The 20,678-nt window shown below is 37.8% G+C and overlaps 2 protein-coding genes across 5 annotated transcripts in view; both read left to right on the top strand.

Annotated features, from left to right (window-relative positions):
- LOC127418601 (E3 ubiquitin-protein ligase TRIM39-like) overlaps positions 1 to 2,196 on the top strand; it is a 165,455-nt gene extending 163,259 nt beyond the window's left edge. The window contains exon 12 of one of the 2 annotated variants that reach the window (XM_051659239.1): positions 808 to 2,196. Coding sequence is in view for 1 of the 2 variants with exons in the window: in XM_051659238.1 (XP_051515198.1) it covers positions 371 to 733 (363 nt within the window). In the remaining variant the exon portion in view is untranslated. Of the gene's footprint in view, positions 1 to 370; positions 779 to 807 lie in introns of those variants that run through there. The other variant, XM_051659238.1, reaches the window with a different exon arrangement.
- An 11,704-nt stretch (positions 2,197 to 13,900) lies between these two features.
- LOC127418587 (E3 ubiquitin-protein ligase TRIM39-like) overlaps positions 13,901 to 20,678 on the top strand; it is a 32,864-nt gene continuing 26,086 nt past the window's right edge. For all 3 annotated transcript variants that reach the window (XR_007893506.1, XM_051659215.1, XM_051659214.1), the window contains exons 1-7: positions 13,901 to 14,018; positions 14,570 to 14,662; positions 19,141 to 19,233; positions 19,382 to 19,935; positions 20,028 to 20,123; positions 20,206 to 20,439; positions 20,522 to 20,660. Coding sequence is in view for 2 of the 3 variants with exons in the window: in XM_051659215.1 (XP_051515175.1) it covers positions 14,590 to 14,662; positions 19,141 to 19,233; positions 19,382 to 19,935; positions 20,028 to 20,123; positions 20,206 to 20,439; positions 20,522 to 20,660 (1,189 nt within the window). In the remaining variant the exon portion in view is untranslated. The remainder of the gene's footprint in view (positions 14,019 to 14,569; positions 14,663 to 19,140; positions 19,234 to 19,381; positions 19,936 to 20,027; positions 20,124 to 20,205; positions 20,440 to 20,521; positions 20,661 to 20,678) is intronic.

Raw genomic sequence — 20,678 nt, 5'->3', positions numbered from 1 at the left:
GAGGATGCAGCAGTATGCAGGTACAGTGTGTGATCTTCACTGTTCTCTCATATACACTTACAATACTTTACATTTATATACTGACAGCTGACTTACTGCACTACAGTTTCATTATACTCTGGATTCAATATTACATCAATCAAAATGTTTGTATTCTGAAGTGATTGATATTCTCTGATCTCTCTCAGTGGATGTGACTCTGGATCCTGATACAGCTCATCCTAATCTCATCCTGTCTGATGATGGAAAACAAGTGACATGTGGAGACATTAGACAAAAACTCCCAGATAAACCAGAGAGATTTGATAGATGTGCCTGTGTTCTGGGAAAGAAGGGATTCAGTTCAGGTAGATTTTATTTTGAGGTGCAGGTGAAGGGAAAGACTGAGTGGGATTTAGGAGTGGTCAGAGAATCCATTAACAGGAAGGGAGAGATCACAGCGACTCCAGTGAATGGATTCTGGACTGTAGTTTTGAGGAATGAGAATGAATATAAAGCCTGTGCTGGTCCTCTTGTCTCTCTGTGTGTGAGAGTGAAGCCACAGAAGGTTGGTGTGTTTGTGGATTATGAGGAGGGTCTGGTCTCCTTTTATGATGTGGAGTCCAGCTCTCATATCTACTCTTTCACTGGTCAGTCTTTCACTCAAACACTCGTTCCATTTTTTAGCCCAAGTCTTAATGCTAAAGGTAAAAACTCAACTCCACTGTTCATCACACCTGTCAGTTACAATTAATGAATTTACACCCCATAAATATAAAAAAACTACATGAACATTAGATTTGTACAGTTCTTAAAAGAAAATTTGAGGTGTGGTTGCTAGGGAGATCTGGATGGTTGCTAGTGTGTTCTGTGTACTTTAGTTTGAGCACATTATCACTGACTCTGTGCACTTGAGCCGGGAAACATGAGAACAAACTTCTCCATCAATGAAACTGTCTCCAGCTTTTCCACATCACAGAGAGAGAGAAAATAAACTTTTCACACTCTAAGAACAGTGTTTATCATATTTAAAACAGCACATGATGTACATTTATGGGGGGGTTTGTAGAAAACAGGCTTCTGCCCCGCGGTTCTCCACTATTTGTTTTAAATCCAGCGTTTAAACGTGACGTCTACTCAGGTCCCGATGCTTTGTGGGAAAAGAAAGTGTTCAACCGATCCACACTTCAGATTCCCGCCGGGGACTTCCGGCAAGATGGCGGACATATTTTGTTGAGTTCTGGCAGTTACACGCTTTATTGTTACTTTCTTATATACCGGCCTCAGAAATTGAATTGATTAATTCAACAAATCACTATTGCTCGTTTGTTTCTTTAAAACATTTTATATCAGTTCAGTCAATAAGTTTGCCACTTGCGGGAACATGGCGCATTTAGCAAACAGAGCCCAAAGTTTATCCACAGAAACGGATCACAGCTACGGTCTAGAAAACACCAAGGAAAGACCAGGATGCTTCCCACATTACTCCGAAAAAAAAATAATAATAAAAAAAAAAAAAAAAAAATCAAACAAAAAAGGTTAAATCAGACGACACTGATATCTTTAATGCAGCTTTGCTCCAGGCGATTAACTCCTTAACGGCGTGATTTGATTCTCAAGATAGAAAGCTGGAGGACATCACGGACAAAATCAGGCAAAACAGAGTTTAATGCTGCAGAGATTAAAGAATATAAACAGAAATATACTGTCTTGGAAAAGAAAACAGCACTCCTAATCAAATCCAACGAAGAATTAAAGCTGAAAACGTCAGAACTCGAGCGTTATAAGCGAAGATGGAATCTCCGTATTTAAGGGATGAAAGAGCATGCTGATGAGGATGCACGGAAAGAGGTGGGGGATCTTTTGGCTGAGATAGCCCCACATTTAACGCAGAAACTGGATGATGTAATTGATTCAGTTCACCGAGTCGGGAAAAAGGAATCTGGAAGACACCGTCAAATGATTGTTCAGTTCACCATGCGTAGATACAGAGACGACATCTGGAAGAATATAAAGAATTCGCAGGTGTGCATTGAACGTGGAATTAAGTTTGCGGAGGATATGTCAGCTGAGGACCGGAGAGCTCGTGCAGCTCATCCAGGAAGCTAGGAGCGCCGGTAAGAAGGCATACTATCGCGGTCCTTTGGGATACATCGATGGCCGTTTAATTTCACCTGCAAATAAAAGCATGGACTGATTATTCCCATGAAGTTAAGATGAGGCTGTGAGATCTGAATGTGAATTTGTTACCTGCCAGAGCATCAGTTTACATTTTTCTTTTGCTTCTGTATCAAACTTCGATAGCTGGTGTTGTTATATCCCCAGCAGTGATTCTTTATTGTGCTTTGTTAATATTGTTATATATTGTTCTATTTTTCAGCTCAGTGGCTGTATTTCTTTTCTTTCACTAAATGTTAGGGGTCTAAGAGATAGTACAAAAAGAAAGGCTACATTTTTGTTTTGTAAAGAGAGGAAAGCTCATGGTATTCTTCTGCAGGAAACGCTATCAAGTGGCAGTGATTGTTCCTTTTGGTCTAATCAGTGGGGTGAACCAATTTTATTTGATCATGGCACAACCGCTCAGGAGGCGTTGCTCTTATTTTGGAAAGTTATTGAGTCAAGATCTAGTTTAGATGGACATTGGTTGTTTTGCATCCTTAAACTTGATGACTGTTGCATTATCTTAGGAAATGTGTACGGCCACAACAATTCGTCCCAAAACAGACTCTTGATGTCTGAAATTTCAATGATAATAGAGGAAATGAAAAAAAGGTATACTACTGACTTTATTATATTGGGAGGTGATTTTAATATGGTGTATGATGAGTGGTTAGATAGGTCACCCACTAAATATAATGCACATAATTTAACTCAGTTTTAGTAAATTTTTGTAATGCCCAAGGTTTAGTAGATCCTTGGCGTGAATCAAACCCGTATTCAAAACAATTTTCTTGGTTTAAACCTGATGCTTTTAGCAAGTCCCGAATTGATTTTTGGTTAATTTCTCATAGATTTTTGCTTTATCATTCCACCTCCTGCACATCTGCAGCTCCCCTTACAGACTATTGTTCAACTGAATTGATGATAAATCAAAAAGATAAACCTTTCCATAACAAAGGATATTGGAAGTTGAACTCTAACCTTCTCGAAAAAGAAGACTATATAAAAGCGGTGGAAGATACTGTTTCAAATGTTATTAAAGATGATAGTTTGGTTTCCTGGGTAGGTAAATGGGAATTATTTTAATACAAACTTCGTCAATTGTCTATTTCTTACAGTAAACGACTAAATAGATGTTATCTTTTAGAAGAGACCTCTCTTATTAAAGAAATAAATGATTGTTCTAACAAATTAAGTTTGACAGAGAATGATGCATCACGATTGTTATCTCTGCAATCACAGTTAGATTAAATTTATATGAGAAAAGCCAGGGGGGCATACATTAGATCAAGAGCTAAATGGATGGAAAAAGGGGGAAATAGTTCAGCTTATTTTTGTAGGTTAGAGAAAAAACGTCGGGAAAAAAACGCGGTTAAAACTTTAATCATTAATGGTGTAGAATGTTCTGATGCAAAATTAATATCAAAAGAAATCGCTAACTTTTATCAGAACCTATACTCGTCCTCTTCCTTAATTTTAGATCCTAATCCCCTTTTTGAAGAAATTGGTGAATTTGTCTCTCAAATAGATGAACAATTTGTGATGCAGAATTAACAATTGAAGAGCTTGATTCTGCTGTCATGTGTTTGTCATTAGATAAATCGCCTGGCCCAGATGGTCTTACGTCAAATTTTTATCGTCACTTTTGGGGTCTATTAAGGGAATTTCTTTTTGCGGCTTTTCAGGAAATATCTAATAATTCGGTTCTACCTAGCTCAATGAGACAAGGATTAATCACGCTTATTCTCAAACCGGGGAAGGACATTGTTGGACAATTTACGACCTATAACTTTGTTAGATAATGACTATAAACTGTTAACCCATATATATAACAATCGCTTGAAACTTGGTTTATCTAAAGTTATTGGGGAAACACAAACTGGATTTATTAGAGGCCGATCTATACATAATAATATTCGACTGGTTTTAGACTTGCTAGAGTATAACAAAGAAATAGAAGAAGATGGGGTTATTTTATTTTTGGATTTCTATAAAGCGTTTGATATGCTGGATCATTCTTTTATTTTTAAGTGTTTACAAATGTATGAGTTTGGTGAAAATTTTCATAAGGTTATTCAGTTATTCTACACAGATACCAATAGCTCAGTTGCCTTGTCAACAGGTACTTCACCGAGATTTGACATCAAAAGAGGGGTTAAACAAGGCTGCCCCAACCCTCATTATTTATTATGGCTACAGAGATGTTGGCCATCCTTTTAAAAATACTCAAATATTGAAAGACTAAATGTGTTTGGACATCAAATTGTGATTAGTCAATTGGCGGACGCCACAACTTTATTTTTAAAAGCTCTTGATCAGATTCCCAAAACAATTGAAATAATTATTTTCCCACATTTTCAGGTTTAAAACTTAATATTGGTAAATGTGAAATTATCACAATACATGAATGCTCCCTTAAACTGCATATAATATCCCAGTCAAATCGAGTGTTAAATATTTAGGTATACACAAAACAAAATATATGGAATAGATGTAATGAATGTAAAGGTAGACTTGATGTATGGATGCAAAGGGATTTATCTGTTTTTGGAAGGATTTATGTAACTAAAATGGAGAGTCTTGCCAGGTGCATTTACCCTGCATCTTGCCTCTCTATATCCAATAAAGCTATTAAGACTATTCATCAAATTAATTTTAATTTTATATGGAGAAAGCGTGTACACTACAGTAAGAGAGCACAATTTACACAAGATTACGAGAACGGTGGATTACAAGCCTTTGATTTTCAGTGTATAAATGGCATGTTGAAGATCAAATGGTTCAAATTGTTTATAACTAATGAAAATAGTTTTTGGTTTAGCATTCCCAAAGGTATATTTAGGAGATTGGGTGGAATTGATTTCCTTTTAAAATGTGACTTTATTATATCAAAACTTCCAGTCAAATGATCTTCTTTTCACCAACAGATTTTGCCGTATTGGAAGTTATTATATAATCACAACTTTACCCCACATAGGACCCCCATTTGGAATAACAGATTTGTTTTATCCAGATATAAGTCTCTATGTATTATTGATTGGCTTGAAAAGAGTATCTGGTCTGTAGTTCACTTAATGGATGAAGATGGGAATCTGTTAACTTTCAAAGATTTTTGTACTAAATACAACCTATACTGTGAACGCAAACAATTTGAACGTATTATAAATGCCATTCCAAAAAATGTCATTCACTTAGTACAAAACACCTTTGTTCACTCGCTAGATGGCTCATGCAAACTCCCATCCCTTCTCTTTGATGGTAACAACCTCATGACAATGCTTCCCAACAAACATATTCGTTCTTCCTTTAATTCTAAATTGTATCCATACGCTTTTATATCGTAATGACATTTTACAAGTTTATGATAAACCAACTGCAAAAAAATTTCGAATCCAGTATATTAGTTTTCCAGTGGCTCCTAAAGCAAAGGAAACTCACTTTAAAATATTTAATGGTATATATCCTTCAAGTGAATTTTTAAGACTTAGATTTAACTTTGACTACAATACTTGTACTTTTTGTCAAATTGACATAGAGACAACTGATCACTTCTTCTTTTATTGTATGCATTCAAATATTTTCTTGGAAAATATGTCCTATTGGTTGGAGACAAAGATCCAATCACTGCCTACCTTCTCTATGAACCATGTTGTATTTGGAATGTTATTGGATGACAAAAAACTTGATTTTTTCATTAACATAATGCTGATTCTGGGTAAATTCTTTATACATAAATGTAAATATATGAAGACAAAACCTTATTTCTCTGTATTTAAAAGTGATTTACTTTATAACTATTTTCCATCACTAAAATGTATGAAGACTAAACAAGCCTGCAAACTTCTTAGGATGATAAAAGACTTTGGTTTATTGGAAGATGAATGAAGATTATTTTATTTATTTTATTTCTTCGGTTTATCTGTGCGCCCTGTTATTTGTTTTATTGATTTCATTAACATTTATGAATGCCATTATAAATGTACATTTTGTTCATGTTCAATAAAAGAAAAAAAAAAGAAAAAAAAGATTCCCGCCGGAAGTAGTAGGTCATCCGGGCATTTCTCGCTTACTGTCTTATGAATACTATGGATTCGGTGTATTGATGATGTGTATTTACCTTGTTTCACGTCAGACAAATGATTATAAACTAATTAAATTGAAACTGAACTACATTTCTTATGTAGACCATATGTATCACTTTATAATAATTTATTGTTAAATCAATAATGTTATTGTTTAATAGACTATTAAAACATGAGCTCTGCTGCAAGTCATCACAGTGAGTTGTGTGAAAGAAGAGCCCAGAAAGAATTTAACAAAAGACTGTTGTTGATTATTTACTAAAGACATATTAATAAAATTACAATATGAAACTAAACATGACACTTATGTAATACTACTATGATACAGTTTGTGCTATTTACAGTTGCTATTGTCTAACAATATATAATATAATACATATATATAATAAACAAAATTGAACAATATATAGACATATACACATACAGTATAATGCACATTTTGAACAATTAGTACAATTACTTCTCAGAATTATAATAAAAAATAAATGTAGGGAATAAAATTGTAGGGAATATTAATAAAGCAACAACACTGAAAAAGAGAAAAACATTCACTGCTCTTTTCTGGATAACTTAATACACCCTTTAAACTGAACACAAAATTAGGATGAGAAATTGCTCATTTTAATTTACAGACCCAAAGTCTGATAGCATTAAATCAGAAACATATTAATGTATCAAATCTATAATCAATCTGTGGAGACAACTGAAAAACAATTATCAATTTCACTTTTACCTGCAATATTTTTCCTGGTATCAGTCCATGTTTATTAACATAAACGACTCGATCACATTTTAAAGTTGAAAAGATTGTGTTTTTCTGGGTCGGTTGTGTCTCTCAGGTCCAGTTTAAACTGAAAAGCGCAAATTTGCGTGTATGCGAGTTTCCGTGCAAACGCACATATGTTTTATCACTTGTAGAGGCGTGTTTGATGACTTGTTTAAAGTAAATAAAGGTCATTTAGAACTGAAAATGTTTAAGGTATTATTTTAAGGTGTTCAATGACATATGTGCTAACAGAGAAATAAATGTCTGATTACAAATGATAAGGAAGGGCTGGTAGACCCGGGTAATCAGGATTCGAGTCGAGTCTCGAGCTCCGAGCCCTCCAGTATACAGACAGCAAGCCAAATGCATTTACTGTTTCAACACAAGATTACATCAACATACGAACTACTGAACTCCGGAGCAGGTTATGTTCAGAGAGTAAGTTGCTATGACAACATACCCTGAAAATTACCTCAGTTTTTGGAACCGAAAGTTCAGGTTATCCACTTTGGGTACGATTACACGACAACGATGTACTAAAAACGGAAACGTTTTTCCTTTGCGTTTTTGAAAAGTTTCGCGTACAGACGACAACGTTGTCAAAACGATCCCCGTTCACACGGATCCGTGAAAACGACTGAAAACGCTGCATTATGCATGCCAGACCAGTAGTTGGCGATGTCACTTTTTAAAGAAACACTACGCGCCTGCGCACATAAGCATTCTTCCACAGAGCGGTGAAAACAAACAATGAAGATGGCGATCGCTGGTCGTAATAGTGATACAGTAAATCTACACTTTGCTGGAGAAGCATCAATAAACTCAAAATCTTGAGCAGTACAAACACAGTCCTGTAGTCCACCACTGTAGTTTTGAATGTCTCGCGTTGTTTTGAAGTACTCGCGCGCATGCCTATAGACTGAACACGTAATACGCGTGCGCATGACGTCATCGTTTTCACAAATTCGCTTTTTTGTATGTTTACACTGAGACGATAGGGGCATCGTTTTCAAAAACTTGCACTTTGAAACCAGTTTTCAAAAGTTTGCATTTTCAGGCCCCAAAACGCCTTTGTCGTGTTAACAAACAGCCAAAATGCATAAAAAATTTCTGTTTTTAGTTTAAAACATTGTCGTGTAAACGGACCCTTTACCCGGGTAAGTCACTTAACCTGCTTTCTAGAATACCCCTCTGGACTCAGCCACAGAGTAATAATCCAAACCAATCGAAGTGGCTGAATCCAGACACAAGACAGAAAACAGACATGGAACACGTACATGTCAGGGGGGAAACCCCAAAGGGGGAAAACCCCAAAACTAAGGGCAGAACCCTGACATTATATTTTAATAATAAACTTGAATGGGTCCCAAAGTAATAATTTAGCATTATGTAATATTCAGCTGGTTTCAAAAAATTAGTGAGTGAAAAAGTTTTTGCACATCTTGTTCGTTCACATAAAATGTTTTAGTAAAAATATACTATATAAAGATAAATAATGCTTTTTAAGTTACTATGAATCATATCAAATCAAAATAAAAAAATCAAATCAAATCACTTTTATTGTCACACAGCCATATACACAAGTGCAATGGTGTGTGAAATTCTTGGGTGCAGTTCTGAGCAACATAGCAGTCGTGACAGTGATGAGGCATACCAATTTACAATAACATCAAATTAACACAACACAATTTAAAGTCTAATATACACATAGTTACACACAACACAATATACAGTAATAACATAGACTGTACAGTATACAATACACACAATATAGATACACATTATTCAATAAAAAAAATAGTATATATAGTATATATAGAATGTACAGTAGGTTGTATTGTACTGTATTGACATTCAGGCTGTCGGTTGTTGTTAAGTTGTTAAGAGAGAATATAATATAATAATAATATAATTTATGACAGTTGTGTGTGATATAAGAGTAAGGTTAATAAAGTGCAGTGCTGATATATTTGTTTGTGGGAGATCAAGAGTTCAGAAGTCTGATTGCTTGGGGGAAGAAGCTATCATGGAGTCGGCTGGTGCGGGTCCTGATGCTGCGATACCGCCTGCCTGATGGTAGCAGTGAGAACAGCCCATGGCTCGGGTGGCTGGAGTCTCTGATGATCCTCGGAGCTTTTTTCACACACCGCCTTGTATATATTTCCTGGAGGGAGGGAAGCTCACCTCCGATGATGTGTCTGGCAGTTCGCACCACCCTGTGCAGTGCTTTGCGGTTGTGGGCGGTGCTATTGCCGTACCAGGCAGAGATGCAGCCAGTCAGGATGCTCTCTACAGTGCAGGTGTAGAACCGTGTGAGGATGTGGTGGTTCATTCCAAACTTCCTCAGCTGTCTCAGGAAGAAGAGGCGCTGATGAGCCTTCTTCACAACAACTTCAGTGTGGATGGACCATGTGAGTTCCTCAGTGATGTGGACACCCAGGAACTTGAAGCTGCTGACTCTCTCCACTGGTGCTCCATTGATGGTGATGGGACTGTGTTCTCTGTCTTTTCTTCTGAAGTCCACCACAAGCTCCTTTGTCTTACTGACGATGAGGGAGAGGTTGTGCTCCTGACACCAGTGTGTCAGAGTGTGCACCTCCTCTCTGTAGGCTGTTTCATCATTGTCAGTGATCAGACCTACCACCGTCATGTCATCAGCAAACTTAATGATGGCATTGGAGCTATGTGTTGCCACACAGTCATGTGTGTACAGGGAATACAGGAGTGGGCTGAGAACACAGCCCTGTGGGGCTCCAGTGTTGAGGGTCAGTGATGAGGAGATGTTGCTGCCTATTCTAACCACCTGGCGTCTGCTTGACAGGAAGTCCAGGATCCAGCTGCACAGCGAGCTGTTTAAGCCCAGAGCCCGGAGTTTCTCATCTAGCTTTTAGGGCACTATGGTGTTGAATGCTGAGCTGTAGTCTACAAACAGCATTCTCACATGTGTTCTTTTTTCCAGGTGGGAGAGAGCAGTGTGTATAGTAGATGCAATGGCATCATCAGTGGAGCGGTTGTTGCGGTAAGCAAACTGCAGTGGGTCAAGAGAGAGTGGCAATACAGAGCAGATGTAATCTCTGTTTAGTCTCTCAAAGCATTTGCTGATGATGGGGGTCAGAGCAACAGAACGCCAGTCATTTAAGCAAGTTATTTTTGATTGTTTTGGAACAGGCACAATGGTGGATGTTTTAAAGCATGTGGGGACTACAGACAAAGAGAGGGAAAGGTTGAAAATGTCCGTAAAAACACCAGCCAGCTGGTTCGCGCACGCTCTGATGACGCGACCCGGAATGCCATCTGGGCCCGCGGCTTTTCGGATATTCACCTGTCGGAAGGATCTGGTTACATCCGCTACAGAGACGGAGAGTGAACTAACCTCTGTAGCTTCAGCCGCGAGAGCTCTCTCCGCGAGGGCGGTGTTATTTCCCTCGAAATGAGCATAAAATGTATTTAGCTCATCCGGGAGAGAGGCAGCGGTGTTCATGGCGGAGTTTTTATTCCCTTTAAAGTCCGTGATGATGTTAATTCCCTGCCACATGCTTCTAGAGTTGGTGGTGTTAAACTGTCCTTCAATCTTGCTCCTGTACTGGCGTTTTGTGGTTCTGATATGCATAACTGGCTTGTTTATGCTCCTCCGCGTTCCCGGAATTAAAAGCAGAGGTCCGCACATTAAGTGCCGCGCGAACATCGCTATTAATCCAAGGTTTCTGATTCGGATAGATCCGTACTGTTCTGGTCGGAACCACGTCCTCTACGCACGTTCTGATGAAACACATTACGCTATCAGTGTAAAGCTCGATGTCATCATCAGAGGCGGACCGGAACATCTCCCAGTCCGTGTGATCAAAACAGTCTTGTAGCGTAGAACCTGATTGGTCCGACCAGCACTGGATCGTTCTGAGGGTGGGTGCTTCCTGTTTCAGTTTCTGCCTGTAAGCGGGCAGAAGCAGAATGGAAGACTGGTCCGATTTGCCAAATAGTGGGCGGGGGAGGGATTTGTAGCCATCCCGGAAGGGAGAGTAGCAATGGTCCAAAACCCGGTCCCCTCGTGTGTTGAAACTAATGTGCTGGTGGTATTTTGGTGCGACTGTTTTTAAACTGGCTTTATTAAAGTCCCCGGTCACAATGAACGCGGCCTCAGGGTGCGCGGTTTCCTGCTCACTTATACTCCCATACAGTTCCTTGAGAGCCTGGTCTGTGTCGGCTTGTGGGGGAATGTACACAGCTGTGATAATGACCGCTGTGAATTCCCTCGGTAGCCAGAATGGTCGACACAGAAGCATAAGAAATTCCAGATCAGGAGAGCAGAAAGACTTGATAGAATGTACGTTCCTCTGATCACACCAGGACTTGTTGATCATAAACATACACCACCTCCTCTGCTTTTACCTGAGAGGTCTTTCGCTCTGTCCGCTCGGTGCACAGAGAACCCCGCGGGTTCAATGGCTGAGTCTGGAATCTCCGCAGACATCCAAGTTTCCGTGAGGCAGATAATGCAGCAGTCCCTTGTATCTCGTTGGAAAGAGATCCACGCTTTCAGCTCGCAGAGCTTGTTATCCAGAGACTGAACATTTGCCAGTAGAATAATGGGTAGTGGGGGTTGATTTGCGTGGCATCTTACTCTGATGAGAACGCCGGCTCTGTTTCCCCTTTTCCTTTTGCGTTTCCACGGCCGTGCTGCCCAGACAAAGGGCTCCGCTTGCGTGTTTGTAAACAGCGGGTCGGCATTGAGGAATGTGAAGTCCGGTTTACGGTGTGAAATTGCTGAACCAATGTCCAAAAGTGTTTGTCTGTCGTAGACAATAAGGCAGACAACATCCAAGACAAAAAACATAAGAATTGTGAACAAAACAAACAAAACATTACTATGTTGTGTCGGAGCTCGCAACGCAGCAGCTATACTCGACGCCATCTTGAGTCCAAAGATTCATTTTACACTTTATCCATCTTCACATGGCTTCTCTTACTCTCTATCTGCAGACCCACAGTCTCTCTGTGTGTGAGTGTGTGTGTGTGTGTGTGTGTGTGTGTGTGTGAGAGAGAGAGAGAGAGAGAGAGAGAGATAACATGTTCTCTCACACCATGTCCACACTGAGATTGCATTTTCGACAGATTTTCAAAAACACTATCCCAAGTGGATAAATTTGAAAACGGCATCTTCACGTTGTAGTGTGGACAGGGAAAACAGAGACAACAAAAATGATGAAGTATTTGTTGTAATGTTATGCAGTCATGTGATCCATTCAACCCAAAACAATCGAGATGGCGGCCGGGCCCGGACTGACCATCGGGAACACCGGATGAAATCCCAGTAGCCTGGCGATGGATTTGGCCCACTGCCCTGCTTATTTTTATTTATTTATTTACTTATTCATTATTATTCTATATTATTGCCTGCACCCAAGTGATCTCTGAATCCGGCATTCGATAATAAATCATGAATCTGCTAGTCATCTCTGGCAAACGGTTTCTGCAGTAATGAACAATAATCAATGCACAGAGTGAGGATGAAGAGGAGGAAAGGGCACGTTAAAGGAAAGCCCTTCAAGACAAAGATATGAAATGTAGCAAAATTACTGACCTGTTTAGTGCTTCAACAGCAGGTCAGCCTGATTTATAACTACTGTAGCCTTGCGTTCGCTAACTTCGCTAATTAAGTATTACTCACAATACTTGGGAGTAACTTGGGATGGGGGGTGGGGGTTGTAGAATGTACTTGAAATATGAAGCTTCAACTGTAAATATGTAAAGTTCTATAGCTCTGCTTATAATTTAAATTATAATATATATAATTATATCTGGGCCATACCATTGAAATTGCCATTGCCTGTGCAGTTCAAGTGAATGTGTGGAAGAAAAAAGAAAACCTCATTCAAGGAGGCGCATTCATTCAGTGCATGGACAGAGAGCAGCTAACATAAGTGTCAAAGTGCTTGTGTACAGTTCAGCACTTGATCTGAATGTTTGAAGCATCTGTCTGCTGAAATAACGAAAAATAACCACAAAATAACGTTACAGTTCGTTAATATAGCGACAATAGGCTGCAGGTGTGTTTTCACTCTCAATCATCATTGGCCGGTAGAAAGAAGAAACAAAACTGTAGCATTTTAATTGAAAATGAGATAAATGCTCTCACGTCATAGAGTAATGAATAAAATAAACTCATTTATCTGTTTTAAATATCTTGATGGTACTGCTGTAAGAAACATACTCAAAAAATATTTGATTCATGAAAAAGTTAAATTAGACCCTATAATGATAGCAAATTATCCCAACATGGAGTGATATTTACAACAAATAAATAAATCCTTCCTTTTGTACTGAGATGAAATAAGATGGTTTCTATTAAGCCCGTAGCACACTGGAATGTTTGAGCAGAGCAATATGGCGGCGCTGTGGCTTCAATGTTATTTATGCCTCTAAAAGTCTGTGTAAACATGCTTTCCCAAGAATTGTATTCATTTTATTTCTGGTCTGCTCTGATTTAATCTGAAATGATCTCATCATTTGTAACAGACAGTTCTTGTTTCTTAATATTTCTTACCTAAAAGAACTAAAATAATTGATAATGAAACCAATAAATCACTGGAAATATTAAGATGAATCTGAATCATTAAATTCATGGCTGTACAAAACAATAAACAGTAACATCTCTCTATCCACCAAGAGTTCCTTGGCATGTAAAAGGTTGAAGACTCCTGGAATAGACACACAGTGATATGAGATATGGATTAAATATGTCAAATCTGAATTGTTGACAAACTGGTAAATTACCTTTAAAACACGCCTGTGTGAAATCAGTTTTATATGATCACACTTAATACAGACACACACAAAACAGCCAATAGGAATGAGTTTCTACCTGTTACATATTCATGAGAAGATAGGGGCGGAACTATGACATCACTGTAGCTCAGGTAAAGTGAAACTGATTTTAAAACAGGAAGTCTTTCAACTTTTTCTCTCTTCAAACGGCAGAATATTTATTCAGACACTGTAAAACTTTAGTGATCACAGCTGATACTCACTCACAGGTAAGTGATAATAGAAATATAAGAGAAATTTCCCTGAACAGGTTTCTAATGTTAGTGGTCTGATTCAGAGGAGTTTGTGTCACACTGGAATAAAACTGCACAAAACCAGATTTAAACACGAGTTAAATACTCGAACTAGTTTACTGAATTAGTATCAGAATATAATTTAATCTGTTATAAATCAGAGTTTGATGTGTGCTGTCATGTTGTCAAATAACTTGAAGATGTCAGAAACAGGAAGTATTTGAACTGCAGACAGAATGAACAAAATCCAGTGAAAATGTTTCATCTTTTCATATATAGAAAGAGTCTTTCATGATGATGTTAAAGTGTTGTAGTAAAGATCTGTTTCTATGTTCTGCACTGTGACTCCTGGAGATTTTGTATTTCAGTTCTTTTAGCACACAGGAGAGAGATGATGACAATAAACAGCAGTGCAATAGTTCAAATACTTTCAATGACTTTCAGTGAAGTTCATCTTTTATATTTCATACATTTTGGTCATGTTTCATGCTGTGAAATGAGATGTTGGATTGTTGTGTCCTAATTAGGTTTAAAGAGAGGAAGAGCAATGGCAGAATCTTCATCAACATCACCAAAACAAAGACCAACCAGGAGAAACAGTTCAGAAGGTTTACGTCCAAGTAAGTCAGTGATGTAGAAAAATAATGGATGAGTGAATTAATAAAGCAAAAAACATCAAGAATAATGATAATGTCATACCGCACATCTTATCACATGGTTTGCTGTGCAAGACACTGCAGAGACTCCCAACATGTGGAAGCTCATATTACTCTCCACGATCCACGCACAACTCACCACGCGCCTCACTGAGAGCGAGAACCACTAATCGCAACTACGAGGAGGTTACCCCATGTGAGTTTACCCTCCCTAGCAACCGGGCCAATTTGGTTGCTTAGGAGACCTGGCTGGAGTCACTCAGCACGCCCTGGATTCGATCTTATGACTCCAGGGGTGGTAGTCAGCGTTAATACTCGCTGAGCTACCCAGACCCCCGAGGCAGGTGGTTTTAATGTTGTGGCTGATCAGTGTATATAAAAAATATGTAGCTTTGGACACATTATTTGAAAGCCATGATGGTAAAAACAGCTATTTTTAATTTTTGTGTGAAAAGTTTGGCAGGGCAAGTAAAAATCTGAAGCACTGGCCAGACCGGGCCAGTATAAAAAATCTTTAGCATTGAGCCCTGGTTAAAATAAGTGAAGTCTTAATAATACTGTTAAAGTTTGAAAATAGTGATTATCGTGAAGTTGATGGTGTTGAAGTGGCCAGTTTACAACTATTAAAAGAAAATTATAAATTTACCTCCAATTTTACCTCAGGCCACCTCACCGAATGCTACTCGTGCGCAAATTAACCAAACAGAGCATTTAATCACAATTGTACAGGGAGAACGTTTTTAAAACTTAAAAGCACAAAAGATTTACATTTCTAAAGTGACATTAAACATTTGATTGGCAAACCATAATAAAAAATGACAAATAAAAGTAGTTCTAGTGCTTTCCAATTCCTCAGAATCCGTCCACTGGAAGTATACCGTCGCGATACAAGAGACGCGCATGCGCAGTACTCCGATTCTCTGCACGTGCTGCTTAGTCAGATAACGGTTTTAACGGTTTCGTCTCGTGCACCTATTCAGAAATTTTCTTTCAATCACAAAGACTGAAAAATACGAATAAATCATCATTTACTGATGTAAAATGTTTGACAGATGTGTAAATGTCCTTTTGTTGCCAACGTTTTTTAGGACATGAGAAAACCAAATATTTCCGATCTTCCCTAATATTTTAATCACCTTCATTGAATTCTTTTACAATCAGCTGCAGCTCATATAGCGGAAATTCAACATGATATTATCAGATTTCTGCTTGTTTTTTCTCTGAAAATATATTTTTTTAAAGCATCCGTCACAAATCAAAAAACTTAAGGAGATAATAAGTTTATTTTACAGTCATTAAAAGGCCAAAGAGAAAAAAAACCAACATGCACAGAAAAAATATAAATCAAAATAAATATAAATATCACAAATGATGTTAAACACATTGAACACGTCCCGAAGTGAGCGCTCAAAATGTAACTGCGTCTGTCGTACCCTATCCACTATATAGTGCACTCTTTTGAGTGTCGGAGTTCTTTCATCTTCTTGTTTTTTTCTGGCGGTTTGCAAAACATCTTCTGATGCATTTCCGCAACTTACTGGACAGGAGTGAAGATGTGTTTGGGAAAAACACTTACATCCACTTAAAGGGACAGTTCACCCAAAAATGAAAACTGTCTCATTATTCACTTACCCTGATGTCATCCCTGATGTGTATGACTGTCTTTTATCAGCAGAACACAAATGAAGATTTTTAGAAGAAGATCGAGCTCTGTCAGGTCCTTATAATGCAAGTGAACGGGTGCCAGCACTTTGATGGTCCAAAAGTCACATTTAGGCAGCATAAAAGTTATCCACATGACTCTAATCAATGAAAGTCTTCTGAAGCAAATCAAAAAGTTTGTGTAAAAAATAAATCGGTAATTAAATTGTTGTTGCAGGTGGGCAATCCCATAATGAACTTTGCTGAGCACAGTGGAAAGATAAATCCAAGATGGTGGTTGAAGCGAGAGAAATTTTGATTATAAATATACTTATAATCTATGAAATACTGAAAAGTATTGATAAAAAATAGTTTGAAATAATAGAAAACTGACTATTTCATGCAAAATGTGTGTATGTGTGTGCTATGTATATTTATACTCATTATAGTATTGCGTTGTTCCTCTCAGATCACCTATATTGAAATCAATCAGTTGAGTCTTCCGTCTGCTGTGAGGAGCGCTATTTTTCAATGACGAAAATATTCAAATACCTCTGAAGAGCGTTCCAAATCAGTCTCTTACAAAAATTGTTATGTGCACAACTGCGTGATTCTGAACTTTGTGGAGGTTATGACGTCAGCCACGATGGCGTCATTTGTGCGCACGAACACTTGCAAACATGCGGTTGCGTCGAGTATAAACCAAGCTTCATGAGGCTCCATTTCAGTTAGAAAAACAATGACAACGAGTCAACTCACTAAGTTCTGGAACAACCGCTAAATATTAAAAATGCTTTTAACAACGATAAATAATTATTATTTTGTCTTCAGCATTTTTTCATCTTTAATTTCCAGAATAATCAGTAATTTTCGGCATTTAAAGAAAATTTCATAAATATTTTCTCAGGTCATTTTCTCACCTCTCCAGCTGTTTATTTGAAATAACATGTAATATGTTGTAGTGAATTAGCATAATTACAACATCTGAAGTTGGTAACTGAGAACCAGTTCTTGTTTAGAACCGGTTCCATAAAAAAAAAAAAAACTCAAACCATATGATTCCTGACGGTTCCGTTAACGATTCCACAACTTTATATTTTCTGCCCCCGTGGACAGAACACCGTATTAACATAATAACATATCTTTTAACATTTCAGAAAATGTAGTTTAGTGTTACATGACCCTTTAAAAAAGTCTGGCCAAGTTTGACTTTGTTTTTATACTGTCATGCTCACTATAGTCAAACACACTTCATAAACCCATTTAAACATAGTGCTTCATTTTTCACTTTAACCATCTTTGTGTGGCTTCTGATTTGCTTTTAAGCCAGTAGACACACTAGAGCAATATGGCGGCATTGTAGCTTCAGTGTTATTTTCTTTTTTTACATGGCAGTACATTACAATAACAGGTAACATCTCTCTACCCACCAAGAGTTCCTTGGCATGTAAAAGGCTGAAGACTCCTGGAATAGACACACAGTGATATGAATTAAATATGTCAAATCTGTAGTGTTGACAAACTGACAAATCACCTTTAAAACACACCTGTGTGAAATCAGTTTTATATGATCACACTTAATACAGACACACACAACACAGCCAATAGGAATGAGTTTATACCTGTTACATATTCATGAGAAGATTGGGGGCGGAGCTATGACATCACTGTAGCTCAGGTAAAAGTGAAGCTGATTTTAAAACAGGAAGTCTTTCAACATTTTCTTTCTTCAAACGGCAGAATATTTATTCAGACATTGTAAAACTTTAGTGATCACAGCTGATACTCACTCACAGGTAAGTGATAATAGAAATATAAGAGAAATTTCCCTGAACAGGTTTCTAATGTTAGTGGTCTGATTCAGAGTTTGTGTCACACTGGAATAAAACTGCACAAAACCAGATTTAAACACGAGCTAAATACTCGAACTAGTTTACTGAATTAGTATCAGAATATAATTTAATCTGTTATAAATCAGAGTTTGATGTGTGCTGTCATGTTGTCAAATAACTTGAAGATGTCAGAAACAGGAAGTATTTGAACTGCAGACAGAATGAACAAAGTCCAGTGAAAATGTTTCATCTTTTTTGCTTGATTTAGTCTTTCATATATAGAAAGAGTCTTTCATGATGATGTTAAAGTGTTGTTGTAAAGATCTGTTTCTATGTTCTGCACTGTGACTCCTGGAGATTTTGTATTTCAGTTCTTCTAACACACAGGAGAGAGATGATGACAATAAACAGCAGTGCAATAGTTCAAATACTGTCAATGACTTTTATGAAGAGACTCACTGGAATATTTCACACCCAAAGATTAAATTATTACGTTTTATTCTCACTATCAGTGCTTGAACAATAAATATACTCACTTTAATATGAATTTTCATGATCTGAACATGAATGTCAGTTGTTGAATTGAATAGTATTTGTTCTGTCAATAATAATAATTGTGTTTGTGAAGTGCTGCATTGTCTGTACTGTAAGAGGTGCTGTAGACTAGAGGTTCTGTACATGATCAGAATGGTATACTAGCATACTAACTGAATACTGCACACTAAATACTGAAATCAGTTTTAAACTTCAACATTTAGTACTTTGGATCACAGACACGTTTTTAACAATTGAACTTTTGACTATCATCTTACATCGAGTCATTTCATAAAACTGGAGATCTAGAATAAATGAGTACTTACTCAGAAGTGTACTGAATATCCTCTTGAGAAGTTCATCTTTTATATTTCACACATTTTGGTCATGTTTCATGCTGTGAAATGAGATGTTGGAGTGTTGTGTCCTAAACAGACTTAAAGAGAGGAAGAACAATGGCAGAATCTTCATCAACATCACCAAAACAAAGACCAACCAGGAGAAACAGTTTAGAAGATTTACGTCCATGTAAGTCAGTGATGTAGAAAAATAATAAATGAGTGAATTAATGAAGCAAATAACATCAAGAACAATAATAATGTCATGTGAAAAACCTAAACATCACATCAAATTATACCTATATACAATAATACTTTCAATAATTTGTATTTTTCAGACATGTCGTCCTCCAGTAGTGCACTAAATGAGGAGCTTCAGTGTTCAATCTGTCTGGATGTGTTCACTGATCCAGTCACAACTCCATGTGGACACAACTTCTGCAAGACCTGCCTGAATGAATGCTGGAAAAACACTCAGAACTGCAGCTGTCCACTCTGTAATGAAACATTCAGCAAAAGACCTGATCTGAAGATTAATACAACACTCAGAGAGTTCGTGCAACACTTTAAGAAGAAGTTTAATCTGGGTAAATCTGAAGTTCTCTGTGACGTCTGTGATGAAAGAAAGCAGAAAGCCGTGAAGTCTTGTCTGATGTGTCAAAGCTCTTACTGTGAAACTCACCTGGAGCCTCATCAGAGAGTTCTGGGTCTAAAGAAACACAAACTGATGGACGCTGTGGAGAATCTGGAGGATTATATATGCCAGAAACATGAGAGACCTCTGGAGCTGTTCTGCAGAGATGATCAGACGTGTGTGTGTTTGTACTGCACTGAAGGAGACCACAAGACTCACAACACTGTTCCTATAGAGGACGAGAGTGCAGAGAAGAAGGCAAGAGTTACTAATATTCAGTCAATACTTATTTTGAAGATGGAAAAGCTATTTTTGTGATGACATGTGTCTGTGTTGTTCTCTGTCTGTAGAATCAGCTGGTAAAGACACAGACAGACGTGCAGCAGATGATCCAGGACAGAATGAAGAAGATTCAAGACATCCAACACTCTGTAAAGATGAGAAAGGTGAGTCAAATTTTGTTTCAATCTTCTTTATAAATAAAGGTGCTGAATTAAATACATTTAAATTGTGACTTGATCTCATCAGAGAAACACAGAAGAAGAGAAATCACACAGTGTTGAGGTGTTCACGGCTCTGATTTGCTCCATTGAGAGATGCCAGACTGAAGTTGTTGAGATGTTGGAGGAGAAGCAGAAAGCAGCAGAGAAACAGGCTGAAGATCTCATTAAAGAGCTGGAGCAGGAGATCACTGAGCTAAAGAGGAGAAACTCTGAGCTGGATCAGATCTCACACACTGAAGATCATCTTCATCTCCTACAGGTCAGTGTCCATCTCTCTCATCAATGAGAATGATTAGAAAACACTCCTCATGCTGATGGATTTCTCCTCTCTCCTGCTGTAGATTGACCTGTCCCAGTACAGCCCTAAAAACAGTAAGAACTGGACTGAGATCAGTATTAACACTCATGTGAGTGTGGACACTCTGAATAGAGCTCTGACTCGACTCAAAGACACTCTAGATCAAAAACTCAGTCAAACTGGTAAGTGTATAGTAGGCC

Source organism: Myxocyprinus asiaticus, chromosome 28 (assembly GCF_019703515.2).
Source record: "Myxocyprinus asiaticus isolate MX2 ecotype Aquarium Trade chromosome 28, UBuf_Myxa_2, whole genome shotgun sequence".
Classification (NCBI taxonomy): Eukaryota; Metazoa; Chordata; class Actinopteri; order Cypriniformes; family Catostomidae; genus Myxocyprinus; species Myxocyprinus asiaticus.
This window is presented reverse-complemented; position numbering and strand designations above follow the sequence as displayed.